The sequence below is a fragment of the Dermacentor variabilis genome, chromosome 6 (assembly GCF_050947875.1).
Source record: "Dermacentor variabilis isolate Ectoservices chromosome 6, ASM5094787v1, whole genome shotgun sequence".
Lineage (NCBI taxonomy): Eukaryota > Metazoa > Arthropoda > Arachnida > Ixodida > Ixodidae > Dermacentor > Dermacentor variabilis.
The window spans coordinates 105,135,266-105,157,441 of NC_134573.1; the positions used below are offsets into that span (position 1 = coordinate 105,135,266).

At 43.0% G+C, this 22,176-nt stretch overlaps 1 protein-coding gene across 1 annotated transcript in view; it reads right to left on the reverse strand.

The window, feature by feature from the left end:
- Positions 1-21,754, reverse strand: part of LOC142584307 (Golgi-associated plant pathogenesis-related protein 1-like) — a 25,762-nt gene extending 4,008 nt beyond the window's left edge. The window contains exons 1-4 of the mRNA XM_075694455.1: positions 21,695-21,754; positions 12,386-12,482; positions 10,449-10,586; positions 8,548-8,656 (exon numbers count right to left, since the gene is read on the reverse strand). Coding sequence (XP_075550570.1) covers positions 8,548-8,656; positions 10,449-10,586; positions 12,386-12,457 — 319 coding nt within the window. The 5' untranslated portion in view covers positions 12,458-12,482; positions 21,695-21,754. The remainder of the gene's footprint in view (positions 1-8,547; positions 8,657-10,448; positions 10,587-12,385; positions 12,483-21,694) is intronic.
- Between the last annotated feature and the right edge of the window lie 422 nt (positions 21,755-22,176).

The following is a 22,176-nucleotide window of genomic DNA, read 5'->3' on the forward strand; positions in this document are numbered from 1 at the left end:
TTATCACACACTATCCAGACGTTACAATAGCTGAAACATGGCTGAACGAAAAAATTCCACCTACAGAAGTAATACCCAGCGTGGCTATAGGGATAAAGAAGGAATTAGACTACTCAGTTATTCCGCACAACACGGGCGTCGAAATGATTTGGAGATTTCTTCGGTTTTACAATTTGAGTATTCTTTTCGGTTCTGTGTACAGTACCCCTGACGCGGACGTTTCGGTTCTTGAACAGTTACACGATTTCTTTAAGGGAACACTGCGCAATATACACTCATGCGATGATGTGTGGCAACTTCATCTTGACGAAATTGACTGGGAGCTACTGTTTTCCATATCTTCATGTCAAAATTCTGATCTTTTGCTTGACATTTCCTTTGCATATGATTTAAAGCAGATTGATTGCGCGGGAGCCGACACGTGTTGAATCGGGTGCATCCGCCATTCTTGACCTTGTGTTTATTACAGATGCCAATAAGAGACTTGGTTTTTTTGTACCGGGAATTTCTGACCACGAAGCAGTGCTCTTTAAAAGTAATATGGCGCGGCCGCTTGCCCATGAACTAAGAAACCCGTTTCTTGATTTTAGCAATGCCCTAGATGAAAGTATTTTAGATTTATGGGATCAAGACTATGACGAATTCGTTGGGAGGCACGCGACTGGTCTCATGAATGTTAATGACTTATGGCTGCACTTCAAATCTACTCCACAAGAATGTATCACAAGGTACGTGCCGCAATAGTTTAGAAAGATTAATCGCACTAGTCCCTGGATTACAAGTGATATGCTGCAGCTTAAAAGTCGCATCAAATGGCTGGGAGCCTCAAGATAGAGAGCAAGCCACATTCCATTGCAGGCCCTCCGTAGCGAGCTGCGCGCGAAAATAAAACAATTTAAGTATAACTTTTTCAATGTCAAAATGCATAACCTTCTTACATCTGACCCTTGAAAATTTTGTAGACACTTGACACAAAAGAAGGACCCAGTAGGAAAACTAGATCAAATGAAAGTGCAAACATTGATCCTTGTTGCATTGCATCAGCTTTCAACAATTACTTTTCTTCAGTGTCTTCAATGGACAGTAGGCGCGGCGTTAAATTTCGGTGACCTTAGCTTAATTTACCGGACCTATCAATATCCGTCGAAGGGGTTTTTGCCGCCCTATTCAATTTATATGGAAAGAAGTCGGCAGGACCGGACGGAATTCCTAATAGGTTTTTCATACGATATGAAGAGTGCATGGTGTACTAAATACCTTGTGATCATTTATAGCGAAAGTCTTTTGAATTCTGAAGTTCCTACTGACTGGAAGGTTACAAAGTTTATCCCCATTCACAAATCCGGCGATAAACTCTGTGTAAGTAACTATAGGCGAGTTTAACTTCTATGTAGTTCGGGTAAGGTTATGGAACATTTGATTTTCAAGCACTTGAGCTTTTTCTTAGAAAGTAGCAACTTTTTTTCCAGTAGCCAACATGGGTTTGTCGCGGTATGTCAACTGTAACCCAACTTATTCACACATCTAATGATTTTTTTTCAGGCTTAGATCAGGATGGGCAAATAGATGCAATATTCCTTGACTTCGCAAAGGCCTTTGATTGCGTTTCACATGGTAAACTGATGTTAGAACTCCGACATCTGCTACAAGATCACCACTTTGTTCAATGGCTTGATTCCTACCTTTCTGAGCGGCACCAATGCGTCCAAATATACGGTTCGAGTTCACCACCTGCTCCAGTTCTCTCGGGGGTCCCCCAGGGTTCCGTGCTTGGTTCCCTACTCTTTATGATTTACTTAAATCGCTTGGCTTTTCAATCACCAGTATGTTGCCGTCTTTTTGCAGACGACTGTGTTGTACATCTACCTATACAAAGCGTGGGAAATCACTGCATACTGAGCGCCATCTATAAGAGGTTTCAAATTTGTGTGAGGACTGGCAAATGACTTTAAGTACATCTAGGTCTTCTATAACGACCACAACGGACAGGAAGTGTTTTCTTAGTTAGACATACAAAATTAATGGCGCAGTTATTAATCCTGTAAACGAATACAAATATTTGGGGGTCGTATTTGACAGTAGCCTAACTTGGAGCTCATATATCGGGCACATAGTCTCAAAGGCGTCCAATGAGCTTTGGCTATTGAGAAATCTTCTGAAGCACTGCACAAGAAAAACGAAACTGACAGCTTACGCAACACTAATACGCCCATTGCTGGAATATGCTGACGTCGTTTGGTATCCACGAACTGAAGTAGACATAAAACATATCGAGGGAGTGCAGAAGAAAGCTTTTCGATTTATTTTCAACGCATACGGAAGACACGTTTCCGTCACTAACCTACTAAGGCAATCTGAACTGCAAACCCTTCAGTCCCGCCGCAATTTGCACCACTTACAAATGCTGCGTAGTATCATAAATAATGAAACGAAAATGAATTTTGAGGCCTACATGGAATACAACGCAGCCCGCCCAACACGCAACAAACATAACTCGACCCACGGCAGAGGTGAAGCAGGCGTTAAGCACTCCCCATACGTAGGCCGGTCCCGAAGATAGTGAAATGCCGGGCCGATCCGCGGCGGGGGTGCAGTTCGCCATTAAAAGGCCCACATACGCAGCGTCGCTGGTCATCCTTCTTCCCAGAGTGGAAGGGCACTGTGTTTCTTTAATAAAAAATTTGTGTAAAAAATTGTAAAAACAACAACAACAACAACAACAACAACAACAACAACAACAACAAGCGCCCTGTATGTCTGTGCTTGTTAGGTTGACAAATGTAGAACATGCAATATTGAAGAACCTAGTGAAATAAATTGAAGGTAATATATCCTTTTAGTAATAAGCAGGTTGATTTTAGGGGACGCTGATCGAGAGTAACTGAGCTTTTTGTAACCGTCTCCAACTTTGCCACAGCTATTAGTGTGAAAGAACAAGTCCACTATCGATTTTATCGCAATAGACCTATCAAAAGCATTCAATACTTAGTCATGCTAAGCTGATTGAAAAGATGGAGAATCTTGATATTTGTTCTGAAGTTCGAGTAATGAGATGGCTGCAAGCCTACATTTACAATAGAAAGCAGTTTGTTAAGATATCTGGAGAACGTGGACACGGCAGCACCGCCGTGACAATGTCGCCTGACGTGGCGCTGTTCATGCAGCTCCTCTGCGCGTGCCTTAGTTTCATCGCTGGAGGCGCTGCGAAACCCTTCGACGCTGGAAACATCACGCTTCGCTACGACGCTGGCCTGCTGCGACACTTCTTGGTTGGCGGTTACTTCGGCCAGTTCGCTGACCTCACCTGTATCCAGGGGCATCGACACGTGGATGGTCTTTTCGGCATACCATCTGGGGGCACGACGACGTTAGGACGCATGCCCAGAAGGGATCAGCTGTATGCTATAAAAGCATGCCCATCGCCTACCAGCTTCAGTGGACACGGCAGCACCGCCGTGACAATGTCGCTTGATGTGCCGCTGTTCATGCAGGTTGGTAACCGAAAAAAATGGCTTCCATAATGATGTTCTTGGTCCTATAGTGCTGCCGTGTCCACAGGTTGTCTTTGACTGTATATGCGACTGTTTTTCTATTGCGGGTCTGTTGTTGAGTCTCTCTGTGGACGTGGAGAAAAATCCAGGACCAATAACAGAAGTAATGTGCAGGGAATTGCTCAAAAACCAGAAAGACATTTTGTCTGAACTCACTGCGGTTCAAGGCAAGCAAGACTCGTTTGAAACAAGAATCGTAGACATGCAGAACCGGCTTCTTGTTATCGAGAGTGAGGTACAAAGCTTAGACGAGACTCGGAATAGGCTCGCAACTCTTGAAGGAATTGTAGCTGACCACAGCGTTAAAACATCTAGTCTGGTGAAACATCTGGATGATCTGGATTATCGTTCACGATGAAATAATCTTATCATTAGAGGAAGTAAAGAAGAGGAACATGAAAACGAAGAGACCCTATTAAGCAAAGTAAAAGACTGAATCTTCAGCGCTACTCTGAAAGTGAATGTATCTTCTATTTAAATAATTCATAGGTTGCGCAAGAAGATTTCTGGTAGAACTCGACCAGTCATCCTGAGGGCGGCAGACTATAGGGATAGAATGAAAGTTTTGCAGAACTGCACAAAACTGAAAGACATGGATTACAGCGCAAGTGAAGATTTCTCTAAAGGAGTACAGGGAATAAGAAAAAAGGTATGGGCCTCGGCAAGTGAGAAGAAGGCAGGAAAGAAGGTAAAGCTTCTTTTTGTTAAATTAAAGGTAAACAATACGCTGTACAGCTGGAATGAAGACCGCGAGGAAAGGGGCAAACTGTGAACTGATTCAGGAGCAAGTGATAATTGACGCATGCAGGGTTTCGAAATAATCAACGTAAATGCAAGAAGCCTGATAAATAAAGTGCATGCGCTTGAAGTTCTAGCTATTGATCACGCACCTGACATTGCAGTAATCACTGAAACCTGGTTGCATAAATATATACTCGATAGCGAAATCGCGCCACCCGGATATTCGCTGGTTAGGAGGGATCGAGATGGAAGAGGCGGAGGTGTGGCGCTTTTGGTGAAACGAAATATCATATTTTCCACTTTTGAATTACCAGGAAATATTCAGGCTGTATGGATTACTACAAAATTGAATAATCGCACTGTATTCATCGGAGCAGTATGCAGGCCTCTGAAGTCTCCAATAGAACACGTTTTGCTGCTAAGAGCATTCATGGAAACGCATGTGAAAGAGCAACCTAGCATACTGTTACTAGGTGATTTTAATCTCCCGGCTGTTGATTGGGATTGATATGTAGCTGGAGACACAGATGTTACATCTTCTGAGATGTTTATGGATTTAATATATTCCTACAATTTAACCCAGCTTGTTAACCAATATACTAGGGTGTGTGCAACAAGGTTATCTGTACTTGATCTTATATTAATCTCAAATGGGCTTTGACACCGCATGTGATTGACTGTCTTGTTGATGAAGTGCTATCTGACCACAAAATGGTTATTCTGTCCTTGAACATGTCATCGCACCCTTCGCACCAGGATTCAAACATCCAATATCTAAACTTTCAAGCTGCTGATGATGTTAGTGTCTTGGATTACCTTGAAAGGTCGTTTGATAACTTTATGTCTGCTTATGAGTCCAATGGTGGCACTAACGATCACTGGGACTTTTTTTTCAATGTTACGATGCATTGCATTACGCGATTTATCCCTACAGGCGTCAAAAATGCAAACGAAATAACCCAAGGGAAATAATACACGTCAAACGAAGGAGAGAAAGGAAACGAAAAGCTCGTTCTCGAGATCCTAGCGCCCAAAACAAGACTTTGCTTCATAACATGAGGCCCGACTTGAACCGTCTGATCAAGGAATCCAAGGAGAGATTCTTTAATGTAACACTGAAAAATTTCCGTCATAACGCACCTAGTAAATATTGGAGATATGTGAACCCTTCTAAAAAACATAAATATGAGGATGAAAGGATTAACCGAGAACGTACAGAAAATTTCAATTCCTTTTTTTCCCCCGTGTTCACCAATAGTGATGGCACACTTCCGTACTTTCATGACACCTCTGACCGCTCTTCAGCATTTGACCTTCTCATCAACACGGCAGGAGTCCTGAAACTTCGTCTGCGCATTAACATTAAGAAATATCCAGGCCCCGACAGCATCCCGAATGAGCTCCTATGTAGGTATGCTCCGTGGGTTGCTAAATATCTTACCGTAGTCTTTCAATCTTTACTCACCCAGGGAACATTTCCTACAGCCTGGAAGCAAGCTAATGTAATTCCACTTCACAAAAGTGGGAGCACATCTGAGGTAGGAAACTACAGGCCTATTTTTCTTACGAGTACGTGCTCCAAACTGCTTGAGTATATAATTTGTAAACATGTGTCAAATTACCTTGAAGCTTACAATTTATTATCACCAGCACAACATGGTTTTTTGCAAGAGATTGTCTACAATAACGCAGCTTGTTCAAACCGTTCACGATCTTTCACAAACACTAAATTGCCGAGGACAGGTCGAACTAAATTTTTTAGACTTCGCCAAAGCGTTCGATAAAGGATCACATCCTAAACCCCTGTTAAAAATGAAATATTTAGAAATCCAAATATTACTAAGTGGCTTACATCCTACCTTCAGTCTGGTGAGCAGTATGTTGAAATAAATAAAATTAAATCTATGGCCAAACCGGTTTTGTCTGGAGCACTCCAAGGTAGCGTCCTGGGTCCTCTTTTATTTCTTATATTTATTAATGATTTGCCTTCTGATATAACTGTTCCACTAAGGTAGTTTGCAGACGACTGCGTTATTTACAATAGGATCGAATCTTTAAGTGCCCAATTATATCTTAATAACAATTTACAAAGAATATTAAAATGGTGTGATGAAGGGCAGAATTTAACTCAACCCAGTAAAATCAGTTTGTATGACCATAACAAGAAAGAAGGTTAGTTTGCGGCAAAAATATAGCATCGGTCCACACCAACTAAAGAGAGTAACAGAATATAAATATCTAGGACTAATATTTACTCAAGATTTGAGATGGACTATGCATATCAATCAGGTGTGTAGCAGGACAAATAAAGTCTTATGGGATCTCAGGCGAATACTGTACCGCGCAACTCCTGAAGTAGAAAGCTTGGCATATAAGATATTAGTAAGGCCAATTATTGAGTATGCTAACATTGTATGGGACCCACACACTGTAACCAACCGTCATAAATTGGACAGAGTTCAACGACTCGTCTATTCATATTTTATAAGTGCACGCTCCTACTTAACTATGCAGACGTGCAAACCTCTCCGCTTTAGAACTAAGGACTAAGTTTGACCGACTGAAATTTTTATACCTAATTATTCATAACCAGGTTAAAATTAATTTCACTGATTTCTGTAGAATTTCACCAGATCAACGCTCCAGACACAAGCACAGTTTGTACATACAACCGCCAGTTACACGGAATGACATATTCAAGTATACTTTCTTTCCGAGGGCGATCAAAGAATGTAATGAATTACCCAGTCCACTTGACACATGTTCCTCTGTCAGTGCTTTTACTGCTGGTTTGGAGAATCTTATTTTTCCGGATCTGAATGCATCATAGCATCTGTTTCTGATGCGCATACTGCGAGTGTTTTGTTTTTGATCACCGCATGTCACTTTTTACAGATACTGCTATTGTAGTGTTTTTTGTTCTACATGTACCGATATTTCGTATCTTTTTTGTTGTATTTCTATCCACTCCTGTAATGGTCCATCGTTGGGCTGACAGTACAAACAAACAAGCAAGCAAGCAAACACGTATGCAGTATGTTATGTATGGGTATACTTGGGTCTGTGCATTTGTTTCTGAGGCTGATCTTTTCCGGGAAACACAAAGCACATTTGTTTACATATGCTACTGTGTACATGTTCACCGTCTGTGAGTCCCTGGGCAAGTGTACAGAACTTTGCGATATTGCTGAATGACTGAACTTTTGAAATGTTTTTTTGTCAAATTTTCATACAAATTTCATTACGATATTTCATTTTGCCAAGCGACAAAGAGTAGCCGCTGTCGCCTAAAGGCTCCAACCTGTCCTTTGACATCAGATGAATAAAAAAGGAAAAGAAAGTCATGAGATGAGCGTTCCCGTAACGTGTTCGCAAGCTCTGAAGCCACATTGCAAATGACAGCGTGAGCATTTCGCGAATCTGTGCACTTGTATAGTTAACAGAGGCAGTCGCACAAAAATAAACAAGAATATAAAGTATGCTACAACACTGGCGCGCTTATGCCTCTTTCCCTTATTTTCTTAATTTTCCCCCTGACTGGACATTTTCATGGCATAGATTGAACTTGCTCGTAAAGGCCAGACATGAAGCGCGGGAGTGAACGATAGCACGCCTTGAAAGTGCCGTAAGGGAGTTATAAAATGCTCTCAGGATGCGTGAACACGACCTGCGATGAACTTACTTCTTCTTAAGCATGAGTGGTTAGGTATAGTTGCAGTTATGTCATATGACACGGCTTTTCCTGACTTTAGTTTATTGGCATGCAGAAAACAGAACTGAATGCCGGAATAGACCCCCAAAAGCAAGCGGCAACGTTAAGTGGGCCCTGTTACCCGGAGCAGCCTGTAGCAGAGGGTTTTCGCGCCGGACTGTTCATTGCGGCTCCATGCTCCGTTTACTTCCCTGATTGACTCTCCTCTTCATGTTAAATACACAAACACACACACACAAAAAGAAAGGAAAGGTTATTTAAAGTAGCTTCCTATGCCAAAGTTTTTGAGCAACTATGATTGACATTGAGCTAAGACGTGAAACACTTGGTAATTTTGGTCTTTAATTATTTCCTTCAAAAAAAGGAAAACTAGAACAAGACAACAACAAAAGAACAAAGAAACAACAAAAGTTCTGCCTGTCAGAAGTACAGAGAGGATGTTCTACAGTTCTCTATAGCGAAAAAAAATGAGGTAGCTCTTCTTGAAATGTTTAAAATTGGGAATAAAACAATGAATCGCTTCTGTAAACTATCCCACATTACCATTCGACATTCCACTTGTTCCGGTGTAGAGGTTCTCCCCGGATCCCTTATGTTCCAAATCCCTTATATCCGCCAAGTGCTGAGCCCAACCTTGTGCGATGCGGTTTAGCTGTGGAAGATAAAGATCTATATTAGGGGCACACTCAAAAACAGGACCAGAATAATATTGTGCCTGATTAGACCCTTAAGCCCAGATTGTATGGAAACTGTGCGTGCGCAAATACAGCAACCCACAACCATGATTACTTAAATCGCGTGACGAGCGCGTATGTCCTGAGAATGTTGCTTAGCAGTTCGATAGAACGTACGAATGTTGTTTTGCAAGGAATCTAAATACGTGCCAAAGGTGGTGAACAAGAGCGAGAAAGTAACAAAGAAAGGTAGATGCGTTAACCAGTCAAGAGTCCAGTTGGCTACCCTTCGTTGGAACAATAAAAAGGGGGAAATAGAAAGGGAGAGAGACATATATGAAGAAAGGTATGCGATGGAGACGAGCAGGTGCACGGACAATGCTACGCAGTCGAAGCCACTCGCACGTAGGTTAGCAAAATGGAAGATAAAAGAAAAGAGCATATAATTAACCAATGACAAAGTAAGACTAAAGACTCTTTAATGTGCTGGCATCGGAAGCTCGAATCCTCGTCGAGGTCAATACATTTTCAGGCTCGAAGTGGCGTCTGCAACCGGAAAAAAAATGAAAACACCAGAGCCAAGGGGCTATACTAGTCCAGCTCCAACGAAATTAGAAATTCCCACTGCGTTTCAACAAGACGCTCCCTCACCACCGCAGGAACCGGCCTTGCGGCAGCAGCTGTTTGCCCCCTACTTTACTCATGCCTCTTGCAACTAACACCTGACACTAACTCTCCAGTGGCTGCGTACAGACCTGCGGTGCAGCAGAGAGTGCTAAAAAAATTCGGCAGAGGGACTACTAGGCACTACTAGAGGCACGACTGCTCACGTTTGGATATGCGACAACATTATAGTCACAGATAGTTTCCGCAGTTTCGGCTCCCCTAATACGCTAACAGCTTTCTTTTTCAGGTCAGCCGGTGTATCAGTTGCCCTGCTCAGGTTGTTATTCACAGCCTGTATCGCCTGAAATGGTCTCGATTTGGTGTGGTTTGGTGAAGTGGTCTCGACTGATGCTTTTCGTCATGATGCATTGAAGAACTGTCTGCTGGTGCGGTGTTTTATACGGTGTTCTGACGCGCAGGAAGGAGCGCGCTCGTTTTATGCTCTCATTACGTGGCGACACCTCCTCCCCCCCCCCCCCCCCCCCCTGGCTGCGCCGCCTCGTGACCTATGGCGCACGCACTAGGCTACGCCTACGGTGAGCCGGATGGCTACGACATGACGTGTGCAATGGCGCACAAGGGAAAACAAGGGAAACGCTCATCTTCCAGCGCATTGCGGCAGTTGCTCTTGCGTGCCATTGTTTGGGGAGATAAAGATGTTAGGTCGGAGCAAAGACTCTGTGGCACGTGAGCTCTCGGAAGTTTTCTTTATCAAGCAGAGAGGTGGCGATTGCGTTAGTGACACGTCTGTTATAGCTTGAGGAAGGGAGAAGCGATGTTGCGGAAACACTGAGTTGACAGGCTGAATACAAGAGATAAATGACTGGCGGAAATTGTTCGTTTTTGAACGCCTCGATGACGTTCGCGTCGAGCATATGCAGAGCTTGAATTCTCATTTTATCATTGCACCTTTTTCCTGAGAGGCGTGACTTGTTGGTAAGCGCCTGTGTTCAGTCTTGACCGTGTTCTTTATGCGCTATTTTAGATTTAGTATATAATGTTGTTCATCGTTTATCGCGTCAATGATTCCGCGCTGCCACCCGGACGGCATCGCCATACATTCTTAAGAACTGTGGTGTACATAATATTGCCAACGACGCTCACCTTATTGTTCAGTTGAAGGCTGGGAACACCATGCAAGAGGCGATATTCGTTGTGGCGTCTCAGAACCTGTTTTTGCATGACGCGCATTTCACGGGTAAACTTTCCTTCGTATTTACCATGGCGGCCGGTCAGGGTACACTGCATGTCGGGATGAAGAGAACATACAAAGCTATAAACCTTTGAGAAAAAACTGATTGGAAACAGCCTATCGTATAATATAAAGGATACTTTATCCCTCTCCTATAGCATTTCGTTCTGCTTCGGGAACACCTGAAGTGTCACACAGGGGATGATAGGAAAGGAATTGTAGACAGCCAGTGTTCTTCTCCACCGGCTCACAGGGGTCACCATTCTTTCCTGTGCTTATATTCAGTAAATATTTCTTCTATAGAATTCCGTGTTGTTGTGTTCTTATTGTCAGAAAAATAAAACCTATATTTACTCACCTGTAATGGTGACATCTGCTCCTTTTCACGTAATAATAATAATGAGAAAAATATTCTTAAAATAAAAACTAGCTTCGCCAGTTCAGAACGCCTAAAGTGGAGTTCTCATATATTTAGCTAGACGCGCTGGAGCATACACAGACATAAGACGAGGAAAGATGCCACAACATACTATACTGAGCTCATGATCAAGCAAACACAATAAAAGCACATCGCCGTTAATCGCATATGTCTCCAGAGTCCTTCTTCCTGTTCGGCCGCAAAGTGCAATACCCAGCTCATTGATTACGTTGTTGCTTACACAAGCGTGAACTTCACTTTGTTCTTTTCATTTTCGCTTCGTGACTCTTAATACGCTGCGTGCGGCAAAACATGCCCAAGTTGAAAGCTGTCGACCGACACTACGCTACGCTGTACGTGGAGTACAGCGCAGGCAAAATAAAAAATAAGCCACGTCACCGCGAACTTCCTTTGCCGAGAAGCATGCGTGATCACTTCATGCGCAGTGACAAATTCCCATAAATGATTTTGTTCTACGGACGCCACCTGCTGCTGCGTCTGCAGTATTTACAGTTTCATGCATCATGCTTATTGTGGGTGTATTCATGTAGCGAAACGTTTTTTTTTCAGTTATCACAAAATTTTATAGCTTCTTTGCGTACGCCATGACATAAATCGGAAGGGAACTACAGCGCAAAAAAAATCGTTATTCTCTAAACAGGCACGGTCCAGCCGATAACCTCAGCGACCGCAACGTTATGTGTAGAGTGGAGCCCCATATATGTTGTGAAAGTCGACAATTTTCTCCAAAGTACGTTCCCGCATGACTTTGCGATCAGTCGGAGTACCAGTCAAAAGAAGACTTACAGCTGTGAACTATGTTCCTTGCTGACAGAAACGGTACCAGGACACTTTTCATAAGCCGTCAATTATGTAAAAGTATCAGCCGATTTTATTTCCAATGGGACTGCATTTTAGGGGATTGTTATTGTTTAACGGATAAGTTTTCTTGCGATGTCAAATCATTTACGTTTTTTCCCCCGTGACTTTGTTTTCACTCTTTCTACGTATGTGCATATTTTCTATACGTTTAGCAAGACGAAATTATACATACGAGTTTCCTGATGGTATACAGTATTCCACTGTTACTTGAAAGCCTTTTTTTTACGTTATCCTTAGTTCACCCTGCTTCAAGAAGGCTGGCTATTTGTTTAGCTCGTGATAAATCATGTTGTTTGTAGACTGCTTCTCATAAAAAAAAAATATTGTTTTGTAATATCACATGGAACATCGAGCAAGAGCCCTGCATTATTTTTCTGCACTCTGGACAGCATTAATATTTAACAATAATATTTGTGATCTTGCGGTCTTATACTGTAAAGTCACCTTTTTATACCACTCCTGTAATAGAAAAAACCATCCTTTATTTTCTGAATATTAGACTTTTCGCGCAGTAATGCAAGCGAGAAGTAATATATAAATTACACAAACCTCGTGAGCCGATGAATAAGCAATAACTGCTGTCACCAGCGCCAGAGCTAGAATCCTCCCAAAAGAGCCCATCCTGGCTGCTTAGTGCTGAAAATCACTGGAATTGTAAGAATTTATTGATTACAGTGTGCACGAGCACGAATACATAGCCGATAGGTACGTGGCTTCTACTAAAATGCATTTTTCCTGCCTAATAAAAACTGCAAAACAACATTTAAAGCAAGAGGCTTTTCTCTGCTACATTTGACTGATATTGCATATTGGAATGCTCTGGGCATATTCAGGGGCATCTTAATCCTTTGGGGTCCGATTTCTTATAAACTCGAGAAAAATTTCGAACTTCGCGATTTACTTCGCTTTTGCTCCTATATTAAAGAAATAAAATAGAAAACTTATTAGCACCGCTGCATTTCTCAAAACTGGCACGTTACGAATTCACGAATTTGGCCCAGCTTCACTCAACGTTGAAAATTTATGCAGAAATACGTACTTAAATTATACACGGTTTTTGTCTTCTAAACCTCTTTGTATATTAGGAAGCCTTATAAATTTGTTTTTTTACTCTTGATGAGTATTGAAGAAGGAATTCTTGTGGTTACCGAGAAGCGGCAGACATTAGGTAAAATACGACTGTTGTTTACAGCTAGGCTCTTTGCTACTCTGGCGCATGTCTTTTGCAAGTGGCCGATGCCCCGAGCTTACATCCTGACCCCAGAAGTTGGAACTGGTTTCAGGAGACCCCTCCTTTTCGCAAGTAAGATTTTTTAGATGACATAGGCGATGGCAGTCTACCACTTTATCACGGAGCAGTGTTTTTTCTTGTTATACAGTATGCTGCTTCATAGCGAAATTCCGAAATATTCAACACCAGTCTTCATTCACCCTGTATCCCTCAGGTAGATTCTTGCCGCTGCCGCCATGCCACATTTCTGCATGCACGGTATCTTCGTCCGCTGCATTTCTTTCAATTCCTGAAAGCCACGCGATTAGAACGACTGTACTGTTCGTCTTCCCCGTCCTAGCTGGTCGTGTTGATAATTCGGGATAAGACGTCGTGTCTCAAAATCTTTATACACGGTCGTCGTCATCTTCATCGCTGAGACTCACTGTCATCCCTGTCACCTTTCGATGGAAGACGCGTCCTCAGCGAAAGTGATCCATCAAAAGGATATGCATCCAATATATAAAACGAGCCATTCTACTTCTTATTACGAAACCTGGCAATTAGTTTAGGCCATTTCTAAGCAGTGCATCCCGCGTTCCAAAATAAACAAAGCATGCGAGCGGCGTTACACAGCGCCATCTCCCGAATGTCGCTTTGTAGCAGAACCCAAGAAACATGACTGAAAACACCGTCAGTGTCACGACAGCAGCTGCCAAGGGTCTGCCTGATTACCTCCTTTCATCAGCGTTGCTGAATAAGACTTATTTCTTATTTGTTAGTTTAACACGCGGTGCATTTCCGCCTAACCGCGGGAGTACGAAGAAAGGCGTGAGTACCCGGTGTCGCGACGTAGGAAAAAAATGCAGCCATCCAAGCACTAAACCCACACGCTGGAAGGTTTATAGCAGTGCGAACAAATGTTGAAGTGCACGACAAAAACCAGCTATATTTTGTGATCAGCCCCATCTCTTATATAACAGTAGAATACCACACTAAAAACGCGAAAACGCACGTGCTTGACAACAGCATGGTTGCGTCGATGCCTGTTCGCTTCTAATTCAGATTATTGCCAGAGAGTGGCGATCGAAATTGTTTTTACCTTGGCACCGTCTATGGAGAACACAAAAAGGCCAAAACTAGACCGTCATTTCTGTGCGTTACCCTGGAGTTGATGATCATTCACTACGTCAAGAATTAGTGATCCTAGGCAGCAGAGCGTCAAAGAGGCCTTGCTTTATAAAGAAGTCGTAAAATGTATTATCGTGTAAAGGACAGTATTGTAGTAATGTTCCGAAACAAAAGGTATTTGAATGTCTTCTGTGGTAGTATTATAAGAAGCCAACAAACAAAGACACCAAGGAGAACGCAAAGGGAACTGCTTGCAGTTACTAATTGTGTTAAAGGAATGATAAATTAATGGGAATGAAAGTGGATGAAAAAGCAACTGGCCGCAGGTGGGAACTAACCGACGCCTTCGCATTACGCGTGCGATGCTCTTACCACTTGAGCTACTGCGGCACGGTTTGATTAATAAAAATCGGGCCCCTCTGTTCCCTTTCTTCTCGTTCAGTAGAGGTGCAGTTCATCATCATCAGCCTATTTTTATGTCCACTGCAGACGAAGGCCACTCCCGGTGATCTCTAATTCTCTTGTCTTGAGCTAGCCGATGGCCACTTGCGCTTGCATCTTTCCTAATTTCATTGCCCCACCTGATTTTGTGCCATCCTGCACAGCACTTCTCTTCCCTTGGCGTCCATTCTTTAACGGTAATAGTCTCGCGGTTATCTACCATATGCATTACATGGCAGTGCCCAGCTCCATTTATTTGTCTTAATACCAGCTAGAATATTGGCTATCCCCGTTCGCTCTCTGATCCCCACCAGCCTCCCCCTGCCTCTTAACGTTACGCCTAACATTTTCGTTTCATCGCTCTTTGCACGTTCTTTAACTTGTTCTGGAGCTTCGTTGTTAATCTTCGAATTTGAGCCCCATATGTTAGCACCGAATGAATGCAGTGATTGTACACTATTCAGCGACGGTGGGAAGCTTGCACTCAAGACTTCGTAATGTCTGCCGTGTGAACTCCAACCCATTTTTATTCTTGTGTATACATCATTCTCATTATCAGGGTCGCATGTGAGTAATTGATCTAGATAAACGTACTCGTGTATAGACTCTAGAGGCTGACATGGGATCATGAATTCTAGTTCCCAACAGTCCAACCTCCAGTCATGATGAAGAAGAAATTGAGCAGTTTTATGAAGATGTTGAACTAACAATATCAAAGGTGCTAAATCAATATACTGTAGTCATGGGCGACTTCACTAAAGAAGTGGGAAAAAAGCAGGCCAGGCATCAAGCAAGTGGTAGCTTTACAACAAACAAATATAAACTTTTAGAACAGGAAGGTGAGGGTAACATAGAGGCAATGAATAAAAGCATAACTAGGCTGATTTGAGAGGCAGCAATTAAAGTGAGACGTGAGGCATCAACGCAAACAGTAGGTAAGCTCTCCCAAGTAATAAAGTACCTAATAACGAAACGACAAAGCATGAAAGTGTCTAACTCTAGAGATCAGATAGAATTCACTGAACTGTGAAAACTGATAAACAAGAAGAAAGGGGTTTTCAAAAATTATAGCGTCGGAAAGATTGAGGAAGCAGCAAAAAATGGTCACACCATGAAATCAGTGAGAAGAAAACTTTGAATTGGACAAGCCAAGATGTATGCACTGAAAGCTAAGCAGGATAATATAAGCAGCAATTTCGAAGATATAACAAAAGCAGTGCAAGCATTCTATACTGACCTGTACAGAACTTAAAGCAGCCACGGTACAATCATTGAGAGTAATGATGAGTAGGCTACATGGGTTCCTCATATAACTAGCAATGAAGATAGAAGGACCTTGGAAGACATGAAACGATGAAAGGCGGCAGGTGTAGATGGGATGACAGTTGATTTAATCAAAGGTGGACGAGACATCATGCTTGAAAAGCTTGCGGCCCTTTATACGATATGTCTCACAATTTCAAGGCTCCCAGAGAACTGGAAGAATGCCAAAATTATACTAAGCCACAAAAATGAAGACGTTCAGGAATTGAGAAATTATATGCCCATTAGCTTGCTTCCAGTATTGTATAAAATACTCGCGAAGATAATTTCTTAATGAATCCGGGCCACACTTGACTTAAATAAACTAAGAGAACAGGCTGGCTTCAGGAAGAGATATTTTGCAATGGCTCACATGCATGTCATCAATTAGGTTATTCAAAAATCTGTGGAGTGCAATAAACCTCTCTATATGGCTTTCATAGATCATGAAAAGGCAGTTGATTCAGCAGAGATACCAGCAGCCATGAGTCGGTTGTTCGATCTGCTGCAGCAAAAAGTGTCCAAGTTTCTCAGCGATCAGATCACAGCGAGACTCGACAACCTGAAGGACATTCCCACGCCTCAAATGAGATGAAGAAACCAGCTGCAGTGGCCAAGGGTGGGTCCCAGTCCGCAACTTTTGTTGAAGTTGTGAGGCACTGCGTACAGCGAAATAAGGAGCTCAAAAATCAGGACCTGTCCGACCTTCTGCGAGTTGGTTGTATTGGTATTGGAAGTATTGGTTGAAGGATTTGGCCTCCACATGGTGAACTGAGGAGTGACCATGTGTAATTGTGAGGTCTGTGTCCGAATATGTGATTTATTTATTTTAAGTGTCGCTACGGTGGAGCAATTGCCGGCAGCAACTGCAAGGCTAATCCCACCAGTAGCCTACAACAACTCAACTCAACTCAACTAAACTCAACCAGCAGCCATGAAGGTGCTGCGCAATCAATAAGTGCTGGAGGCATGCGTGAATATCTTGTGAAATATCAACAAAGCATCCACAGCTATATATACCTTAGTTCTCCAGAAGAAAAGTAGAAAATTACCTATAAAGACGGGGGTTAGGCAAGGATGCACGATTTCTTCAATGTCATTCACTGTAGGCTATTCAAGCTAGTAGACTGGGAAGGCTCAGGAGTGAGGATCAGCTGTCAATACCTGAGCAACCTTCCGTTTGTATATGACATTGTCCTGTTCAGCAACGTTGACGATGAACTGCAAGAAATGATTGATAACCTTAACTGAGAAAGCATAAGAGTGAGTTTGACGATTAATATGGAGATGACAAAGGTCCGTCCGCGGTGATCCCGTTCCTTCAATGACTTGCACAGCGGAAGCTATGGCTGATTGGGGTGGGACCCGCAACGTTCCGTCCACTTCACGTCACTATGGCGCGTTTAAGGGGTGATGAGTTTAGAGATTCATTTTGGCTAATAATATACGAATGTATGATATCTATGCTCAAGAGAGAGTTTATTCTCCTACTTCAGAATATTATTTTCGCCTTTCAGTTATGTGGGTATTTTTCGATGCATCCTGAAAGGGAGAAAAGTGGGGTTTCTTGCTGTCGCAAAATGTTTGTGCTTCATATTAGGCCTGTAGGGGAGAGTTATAATGTAGGATATATTGTTATTTCTGAACAATTACTTCTGGTGATTCTTCTGATTCTTCTTTTTCGTTCTCGTCGTTCAGAGCGATCAACTCCTTTCTTGTAAGGACACCTAGATCCTTTAGGCCCGACTCAAAGCTCTTATGATCTTTACTGCACTACAGTATGGCTATAGAAGTGGCCTTCCCCGAAAGATAGCGCTTGACAAATATTGCTTTAAGGTGCAGCAAAGAAGTGTTGCAGGTTAGAGACTCAGTCGTGTTGTTGGGGTTTGGCCTGAGTACAACAATACCATAAATTCTCGCTCGTACGACTCTCACAAGTAGGAAGCATAGCCGTCACCTGTGGACTGGTGAAAAGTTAAGAATGAGCTTCTGCCAACGCAGCCAAGGTTGATGCTCGATTGTTATTGCAACAGGAAAGCTCACCACCTGGACAAAACTTGCGATTGTGAGCCTCATCTATCGAGCATGAATAAAAAAAAAACAATGTCCCTATAGGGTCTGTTACCATGCCTCTATTACAATCATTTTTTCTAAAAAGTGTCCCGCACTGAGCGGAATCGAATTAATGTCACAATCATTCCTGAAGTACAGCGGTCCAAAGGTTTAGCGAGCTGCAGCACGACTGCACTGGTATACGTACCGCTCCTAAATGAACCTCTTTTACGCCAACTTTGGTCGCCGTGTTTCTACCGCCGAGTACACGACTCACGAGGGTGCAATTCTGAGTGGTGCTACGCGCAAACGCGTCGCACATCTCCGAGGTCACGCGTGGACCTCGCTGCGGAGCGGCTAGATGATTCATCACGTCCATAGGGAAGCGCGACAGAGGCGCCCTTTCTGCAGTGCACACACGGAGGAAGGAAAGATTGAGAGAGATTCCGGCCAGTTGGGTCGTCTTGGAGACAGCGTGGCGGAAGTCGCGTGCTGTTTTTTCGCGAAGGAGCAGCAGTGGTCTAAGCATCCACGTTCCCAAAGCAACCGCGCCTGTGACACTCTCGCTGCTCTCGGCCTCCGCAGAAGCGATAGCTTTTGGTCCGAGCCCTTCTCTAAGCACAATCCGTGGTTACAACCACAGCTTCTAAGGAACTTCAGTTCCTTGGAATTTAATCAGTTTGGATTGTGTCGATATCGAGTATTTCACATTTGCATAGCTTTACGTTGGTGGCGCATGCGCAGCAAGAGTTGATTGACCATGACTTGTCATCCCTTTGTTCCTTTGTCTCTTTCAGCCCGTTGCGAATAGTGCATATATTTGTGCGGGCTCCAATAAATATCTTGTTGGCAGTCAACACTGGTCCTGTGCTCTTCTTCCCTGTCCGCGTGTTTCTTGTCACCATTTAAAATGGAAGAAATCACCCTATTTTCCCCTCTAAAAACAACTTTTCGCCGAGTGCCCTACTACTACAATAAACCCTGCTTCCGTTTCTCTCTGACTTTGTACTAATTAAACAATTAAAGAATGGTGCAATAAATGAATGCTGTCGCTAAGTCAATGGTAATCTCATTTTACCGTCCAAGTAGCTATATACACAACGTAGCTATGTTCTTAAATGTAAGGCAGTTGAAACCACTAATGCAGGGTAGCCTTTAGGTGTACACATTTCTCAGGATCTAGCTTGATCAGTCCATTAATAATGCTATCGTGAGTTATGCTAATTGTGTTCTTGGTTTTATTAAGGCGCAACATAGCCTGAGCACCACTGTAATTAAAGCTTCTCGCCTACAATACCCCGGTGCGACTGAAGCTAAAGTATGCAAGCTCAGTGTTTGACCCTCGTAGCTTGATTCCAGCTTGATCAAACAACTCTCCTTCTCTTCAAATCGACTGTCTTTGCCTTTCTCCCATATTTTATCATTCGTTGTCTCCTAAAAACACGTTCAAATTTTGAAGGATTACATTTGCCGTTTCCATCACCACAACAAAACTTGCTCCCTTCAAATCTCTCTTAGCCCGTTCGAAACAATAATTACGTAGCCTTGACCAGTACCCATACCTCCTTTAAATATCGCGCATTGTGATCTTTGAGGGCCATGACAAACAAAATCTCTAAATAATTATGTGTCTTAGAACAATAAAAATAAAAGAACAATCGATGCCAGTTCCGCTTCCGTTCAGTTGAGCTTGTAGGTGTGCACAAATTCAGCGCACAAAGACAAGGCGTTCTGTAGCACACAGACCCGCACTAGCCTAGAGGTCAGCCGAACTCCAATGATAGCAGTATATTGCACTGCGGCGTCGGCCTAACTCGAACAGACCAGGGCCACCGAATACCGGAAGTACAACATATAATTTGTATGCGGATGCTTCAGACGCAGTGTAACGTTGGAGTTTTTAAAAATTTTAGACGTGAATACTCTGGGTTCATAAGTGCAATCAATGCTGCAACAGTATAGTGCCGTGTTTGTGGACTGCCTGAGGTACAGTACACTTGCGGGGAGAAACACTTGCTCAACCAATATCAGGACACTTCAGAACATCGAAGGTCAAAGAACTGTGGACATGCCTAAATCATCCGATGAGTGCATCTAGAGCACATACTGTAGCCGTCGCCCGTTATCACAGACTCACGACGTATATTTAATTTGACGTTCTATAGGGCACATATACGACACTTTAGACACATATGAGACATGATGTGGCATATAAGACGATGAACGTGCGAGCAGGGGCGCGAGGCGAGTTCACTTAACTTTCTGTACCGCATGCCGCGTTTTCCAGACCAGGCTACGAGCCACTTAAGTATTTCGTAAACAAAAATTCTACGATGTGTTGCTGCGTGGAAGTCTGTTATATTTGGATTTTTGTGTTCATGACGGCGTTGTCGCGCGTGCGGTCTGATGTATTTCCAAGGTTGAAAGAGCGTGGCAAGGCTCTTTTAGCTTGTGAATGAAGTGTGCTTTATACTCAGTCGCCTAGAAAGAAGTAAAGAAATTTGGAGAAAACAAGCATGACCTCGAGCATCGCCCATCTAGGAGCGTCGTGCTGTCAAGTTAAAATATTGTGCACCTGTGTTAGAGCCGTTTGGCTTAGCGTAAGCATCAGACTTGCGCAAGATGACACCTGAACAACATTTGCACTATCAAATCTCGCGAAAAAGCGACAGTCAATTACAGAAAAAAAAGAACTGTCAGAAGTTCCATGTAAGTACAATTGTCTCCAGGATTAGATGAAGTGTGTTGACCACCACAGGAACCTTGCTTGCGATAGTCGATCACGTGGTCCGACCGCGTTTACGATGCCGCAAAGAGCGCACTACACAGGCATTGACCGTGGTTCAAACAGCATTCCGACTCTTTTGCCTAATTCGACCATTCATATCTCATCAGCACTCCCATGACATGACTAAGATGTTCACTAAATTTGTAGTGCTTGCTTGTATTAGCACGTTAATTAGTGTGAAGTGCAGTTTTGCGTCACGTCAAACGAACCAGTAACGTGAGCAGCCACTGCAGCCGATAACGCGAGGAGTGGGTCGTGGCTTATGACGTCAACAACTGAACAACAGCGCGAAAGCTCCCAGACTATGATAGCGCTCTCGAGTAAGTAAAGAAGGTTAATTGAAAAATATCCACAAAATGAAATTAATTCGCGCTACTTTTGGAGTACGAATAGCACGGTAAGGAAGGGCACAGAAAGAGTTGCGTTGCGAAAATGTGGTGTCGTAAAGATCCTTTAAATGAGAGTCCAAGCTGCGCAATTTTTTTACTTTTGTCAAAGAATAACCCAATGCCAAATGAAGGGAATTCGTGACAGGCCGATTTGAGAACACCGTAGCGAAAAGAAATGTTACAGTTTAGTTTTTAGATATCGGGGAAGAAGCCTTAGGTATCATACCATCTTGAATTTTTATGTGAAGCCTTATTAAATTACACAATAAAAGCAATCAGTTAGCTGTTTCTGTTGAAGACGCTAGCAGTTAGATGCGTAAATGACCATCAGTAGCCGTACGCTCGAGGTAGTAAATATGTCATGTAGAAGGATACGTGAAGTGCAATACTAATACATAATCTGACCGCATTCAAGCAAATTATTTCACATCTACTTCCTGGTGTTGAATGAAACTTGGTGCAAATACTAATTATATTCAAGTCTGTGCCTCTGTTCCGCACATATCGCTTCCCATTGGTGCCCCAGCAGAGATACACCAGCTTACCTGCACTTGAGGTGGACCGACTTTCGCAAGCCTCCTATTTTCGACGTTCGTCTCTCGATGGTGTGTAAGGTAGTATGTATAAAGGACAGGGCTTTTATGAACGCCAACGTTATTGCCGGACCCAGCAAGCTAGCCAGATGTGGTGAGACCGCGTTGACAGGACCGTTAATTGTGCGCTCGGAGTGTCAGCCATGTGAAGCTTGCTTGTTCACCGAACTTTGATAGCAACAGTTGTTTTGTCGAAGACCTTCCAGCGAGGCATCTTGCTAAGATTGCCTTCTTTGACATGACTTACTGCTTCACCACTTTTGTTTTTAACTGTTTCGCCTAGGTAGAGCGCGCCGTGCTTATATAGTTGTTGTTCGGTCTAAAACAAAAAGATAAAGTACATTAAGGCGTTATTGTGCGTTTGTATCATTGTCATCTGAAATGATCTGTTTCATTCTAGTGTTGGGTTCAGTTTGGAGCGCAACTACGTCATT